This window comes from Helobdella robusta (genome assembly GCF_000326865.2).
Source record: "Helobdella robusta unplaced genomic scaffold HELROscaffold_11, whole genome shotgun sequence".
Taxonomy (NCBI): Eukaryota; Metazoa; Annelida; class Clitellata; order Rhynchobdellida; family Glossiphoniidae; genus Helobdella; species Helobdella robusta.
In genome coordinates this window covers 1,525,379-1,531,598 of record NW_008703617.1, presented here as the reverse complement: position 1 = coordinate 1,531,598, position 6,220 = coordinate 1,525,379, and the positions used below count along the sequence as shown (strand labels likewise).

Below are 6,220 nucleotides of genomic sequence, written 5' to 3'. Positions count from 1 at the left end.
TACCCACCACACATACATACACACACACATACAAATACCGACCAGGTACCACATATTAGGCCAGTAGGGATCGTTGAATGCTCTCATATTGGAGATATCTCTCTTTTTTCTTTTTTTAACTATTTGCTGTTCAGCCCACAGAACCTTCGTTTGGAGAGAAAAATGATTGAGCAAGAGATGGACGGAAGAAAGATGATCAGATGGAATTGAATAAATGAATAAAAAAATGAATGGATGAATGAATGAATTAATGAATGGATGAACGAATGAATGAATAACAAACGAACGTATGAATGAATGAATGAATGAATGAATGAATGAACAAAGCAAACAAACAGATAAATTAACACCTTTTCATTACTCATTAGGGATGAATGATGATAATCATTAGCCTCTAAAGACCTCTTCATGATTCTTGGATGTTGAAACTTGTAATAATCAGGCATTATCTGTCATATATGTGTGTTTGTGTTACAGCTTATAAATATAAATACAGTTATAATTATTATTTATATAGAATATATTAATATCATTAAATTAATAATCAGATGTTGGTAAACTGCAACAAGCCCTATGGTTTAACGATTTCAATTTATAAAATATGAGATACAACTCTTCTGCCAACTTGCTAAATATATATTGCTGTATAACAAAACAAACAATGAAAAGATTCATTTATTAAATTAGTAAAATGACCAAAAAAAAAAAAGAAATTTATTGACCTCTCCTAGATAAACAAATCCGTGATCTTTGGCTACCTCCCTGGCCACGCCCTCCCCACCTTCAATGTTGACAGCCCATTGGTTGAGATAATGTGACTGACATGTTGTGATAACCAATAGGAATGCCTGTACCAGACTGCATAATTTAATTAACATATTTTTCCCCTTTGGTTAGTTATGGAGTTGTTGGTGATGGTAAGGATACTTCCCAATTAGTAAGTTTTAATGAGTTAGGAATGAAGTTTTGGTCTCTTTAGTTAAATTATTCCTGTTTAATTTTTTTTTATTTTCAAATCCAGCTTGCCCTTTTTTAATTGTTAATTAATTCAGTTGCTTCATTCTGTCTTCTGAAAAATTAAACAAATTTGTTAATAAAAAAGACTAATTAATAACAAAGATGAATAAATGGAACGTTTTCCTCACTCAATAAGAAAATAAAACACCATCCATCTCTGCACAATTGAATACATAACCACAAAATGTGAACAAATGAATGTATGTTGATTGGCAATTTGAGTGCTTTATAAAAAAAACAACACATTATAAAAAGAAATCCTATAGAAAAATATTTTATTCATTCAGCTAATATCAATCTAAAATTCTGAATTCCTAATTTCTGCTTTTGTTTATCCATACCAAAAAGAGAAAAATATAAAATTGAACTTTGGATGAAAATGATATAGAACTTTTTTATGAAGTTAATAAGAATGCTGTGTAATAAGCCAACCAGCTGTTAAGTGATGAGAAGAAAATTTAATTTAAGAACAAAACAACAACTAAGAGTATAAAGATATTTATGCAATTAGCAATTCATTGGAAAAACTTATGTTCGCATGAATGTACGCACTGATAGCTGAAAAATTGTTTTCACTTTTTTGAAAAATTACAAACTAAAATGTAATACATATATATTACATAACTATAAAGTTTTACAAACAAATTAAACTAATTAAACATATCTCTCTCTCTCTCTCTCTCTCTATATATATATATATATATATATAAAATACCCAATATATTTATATATATACATATATTAAGACTGTATATATATATATATATATATATATGTAATATATACATAAATATATATATCATATATTGTATATATTCTTTATATATATAAATATATATATTCTATACTATACAATACAATATAAATATATATTTTATAATACATATTTATTTATTCAACATATACATTTCCATAGGTGTATGATTGAGTAAATGTTAAATGAGAATATAATTATTACTATAATTTATAATATAATTAATTTAATATTTAAATATAATTGAATACAAACTGACAAATATACATATTATATATAAAATATATATATATATATATACATACATATGATTAGTCTTAATCAGTAAATGTAAAAATTTATGCGCATAAGCACGGGAAAAACCCCGTTCCTAACGGCAACACTAACAAAGGGAAGTAACACTGATAACTTCGGAAAAAAAAATTTCACTTTTTTGAAAAATTACAAACTAAAATGAATTTAGTGTAAATGATTATAAAATAATCAAATACAATTCCAAATTTTTTAATGCCAAACTCACAGCGTTTCAATATTTTAATAATTTTATACAATTATTTACGTTTATCTTCTTTTAATCGTCACACAGACGAGGGCGCGTTCTTGTTTCTATTGAACAATTATGAACTAAATTGTGTGATTCATACATTAAACAGTAAAAATATAATTTACCACACATATGTAATATGTAATTTATATATTATATACATAATAAATTAACGATTAAAACGCACGATAAGTCAAATGTTGAAAAAGATTTGAGTGAAAGATGATTAGTTAGGTTAAAAATGTCTGTAGTGAATCCTGAATCCAAGTGAATCTTCATAATCACCATTCTGTGTTTCGTTTAAAAGTAAACTGCAAAATTTGGTTTCAGAGTAAATAAAAATGATTAAAATTGAAACGGATCATGTAGAAAATGAAAAAAGTTGGAAAGATTTTTACAATTTGGAACTTAACTATTCGTATAAATTATTAAATTTAGATTTAAAAACAAACGCGAAGACTGTTGTAGAGTATACCTACAATCCACTGGAGTATGCTTCTGAACTTCATTGTATGTTTCTTGAGAGGTTCTTCAAAGCACCAACCAAGCTGTTATTTGTCGGAATGAATCCCGGACCTTATGGTATGGCGCAGACTGGGGTTAGTCGTGTGCCTCATGAAGCAATATATATAATATAAGATATCAATGATATCTGAAAATTAGAATTATATAATATCCTAACTAATGCTAATCTATTCTATTTCTAAGACATGAAATGAATGGTGTCCTTATAGAATTTTTATATATTTACTTATATGTATGTTTGTTTGTAAGTTTAGTTTTTTATTTTTAGCTTAATTAGTAAGTTTTTTATATATTAGTTTTTCTTTAAAGTATTAAATTCTCCATATTATTTTTTTTTATTCTATGGTTTTTTTAAACTATTAAATATGATATAATATACTAACACTCTGCTGACACTGACTAACTAATATTACTAATTCTTTGAAAAGTGTTTTTTTTAAATAATTAAATACAAATATTTATTAATTAAATAAATAAAAGGTACCATTTGGTGATGTAAGATCAGTATTTAATTGGATGAAGATCAATGGTTCTGTAAGAGTTCCAAAGAAACAGCACCCCAAGAAACCTGTCCAGGGTTTAAAATGCACTAGAAATGAAGTACCAAGTTTTAATAACAATTTTAAAAATTAATTTAAGTTTAAATTTTTTTTAATTAAATTGTAAAAGAAGAGAGAGCTGATTGATAATGACATTCTATTACTTTTTAATTCAATTTTTCATCTTTTAAATTAATTTTTCAGAATAAATTAATAATTTAAACGTAAAAAAGTCCATTTTAACAAAAAGGTCAGTGGGGAGAGGTTCTGGAGAATGTTCAGTCAAACCTTAAATCTGACACCTGAGGAATTTTTTGAGAACGCTTTCGTTATTAACGTTTGTCCTCTACTGTTTCTCGACAAGAGTGGCAAAAACATTGCACTGTCTACACTGCCAGCTAAATTGAGAAACGAGGTTTGATGATGATATGACCTCTTTTAGGTTATTTTTCTTTTTAGTTTAGTAATTTATTATTAATAATATATTTTTTTAAACATTCATGCTATTCAAGAATGAATGGTTTGAATAGATAGATGAATTAACTGAATGATTGATTGGCTGGTTGATTGATTGATTTTAAAGTAATTATCCTCCAGGTTGAACTGCTCTGTCATGAGTTGATGCTGAAAACATTAGAAATTCTTCAACCCCATCACGTTGTTGCCATCGGCCAGTATGCCCATGACCAAATCAAAAAAATGTTGAAAAGCGAATCTCACCTGATGTTCACGACTCAACTCTGCAATTTTGATACAGTCATTGTTGATATCGGTGAAACAAAGTCCGAAACAATGGGTGCTATTATAAATGGTTGTGAGATGAATGAAACGTCATCGTCGTCGTCATCATCATCTCCACCACCACCACCATCATCATCAACAGCATCATCTGAGATAACAAAATCAAATGGAACATCAACAAATATAATAGAACCAGCAACAGCAAAAACAGTGGCAACATTGCCAACAACATTAATAATAACATCAACAACATTAACAACGACATCAACGACAACAACAACAGCATTAACAACGACACCAGTGACATCACAACAGACCCACACACAAATTTTTAATCGACCAATCCTGACTTGCCTAATGCACCCAAGCCCATCCAATCCACTGGCCAATAAGGGATGGTCAGACATCGCCAAGAAGCAATTATCGGAGATGGGCGTTCTCAAATATTTCAATCGATGATCCCAATGTTAATCATCAATTCGATGTTTTATTTTAATTCTGGAGTGTATATAATTTGGTTTAGTCGTTTTTTTCAAATCTAAATTTTGTATTGTATAATTTATCTATACAGGTTGAGTATCTTCATTTTTGTCTATGTACCTTTTGATTATTTTTTAAAATATTCCAATACTTTTGTGTATGTTGGATTGTTTTTTTAGAAGATTTCGATAAAATTATTCCTCTAGATTGTAAATAAACTCAAATAATTTTAAGAGGTGGCTATTAATGAAGAAAATTTGTATATGTACATTTATACAGTTTACTACATTCTGTAAATTTTTACATACCTTCTCAATGAATTGTTGGGTCGATTTGTTGTAAGAGAAATAGAAATAGAAACGAATTAAAACGATTTATATTCATCTACTCCCATGTAAATTGATCACATAAACACACACACAAACACACGCGTGTACATTATTAATCTTTGAAAAATTAAAAATACCTCTATTTTAAAGAACTAAACAGACAAAATCATATCATCATTTCGATCACATTTTAACGCGTTATTTTCTTTCTTCCTTTCTTTTACAATCATTCAACTAAAAAGGACTGTAGAAAACATAATTGTATCAATATCAAGGTATACAGACACGCACACACACGTAAATATATATATATATATTTATAAATATATATATATATATATTTATAAATATATATATATATTTATATGTGTGATAATGACATTATAAGGCCACTAAAAAATGAAATCAATAAAAAATTGACGGCGGTAATGATGGTAGTAGTAAAATTAACAATAAAAATAACAATAAGAGTATTAGTAGTAAGATATTTGTAATAAAATTCGATCCTTAAAATAGCGTTAACTTAGTATAAAATTTAAAAAAAAAATGGAAACGTCTTGTCGGCGTTTAAAAGTTACCAATACAGCTTAAAATGCACAGGCAAAACAAAACACACACACATATACACACGCATATGTATATATATAAATCCATGCAAATTTGGTATAAAACACACACGCACATACATACATACATACATACATACACACACATCAAGCATTATTATATACATACATGCATACATACATACATACATACCTATATTGCAATAATATTCACTCACTTGAAAAACGAATCATATAGAAACGGTCAGATCCAACTATAAATAATAAACGTAATAGCAATAATAATAATAATAATGTCACAACTATTTGCATACAAAATATGAAGAAGAAGCGGAGGTAAGCATAGATCAATTACATTATCTGATCATGGAAGATTGTTGCCATCTTGTTTTAACATTAATATAAGCAATCACATCTGCATTAGCATTATGAAGATTAAATAAACATAATAATATTAATAATGATAATTAATATCATATCAGCAGAGCAATCAAACGTTTATCAATCAATCAATCAATGATAATAACAACAACAACAATAATAATAACGATATACAAGTACTATTATTATTCCTATTATTATCATCATCGTCGTCGTCGTCTCTTCCATCATTACTCTTGTTATAAAAAGCAGTTTATATTATACCAAAATAGATGTTTGCTATATATATATATATATATATATATATATATATATATATATATATATATATATATATATATATT

General features: G+C 27.3%; 2 protein-coding genes across 2 annotated transcripts in view; one reads left to right on the top strand and one right to left on the bottom strand.

Moving 5' to 3' along the window:
* HELRODRAFT_190143 (hypothetical protein) overlaps nucleotides 1-2,342 on the bottom strand; it is a 6,861-nt gene extending 4,519 nt beyond the window's left edge. Inside the window, exons 1-4 of the mRNA XM_009012739.1 lie at nucleotides 2,292-2,342; nucleotides 723-1,069; nucleotides 351-449; nucleotides 43-144 (exon numbers count right to left, since the gene is read on the bottom strand). Coding sequence (XP_009010987.1) covers nucleotides 43-144; nucleotides 351-449; nucleotides 723-878 — 357 coding nt within the window. The 5' untranslated portion in view covers nucleotides 879-1,069; nucleotides 2,292-2,342. The remainder of the gene's footprint in view (nucleotides 1-42; nucleotides 145-350; nucleotides 450-722; nucleotides 1,070-2,291) is intronic.
* Nucleotides 2,343-2,779: 437 nt separating this feature from the next.
* On the top strand, nucleotides 2,780-4,561 carry HELRODRAFT_143241 (hypothetical protein; the record flags this gene model as incomplete). The annotated part of the gene is made up of 5 exons (XM_009012738.1): nucleotides 2,780-2,914; nucleotides 3,321-3,440; nucleotides 3,630-3,794; nucleotides 3,977-4,104; nucleotides 4,489-4,561. Coding segments are annotated over 5 exons (621 nt in total), but the record flags the coding sequence as incomplete, so codon positions are not given.
* Nucleotides 4,562-6,220: the final 1,659 nt, after the last annotated feature.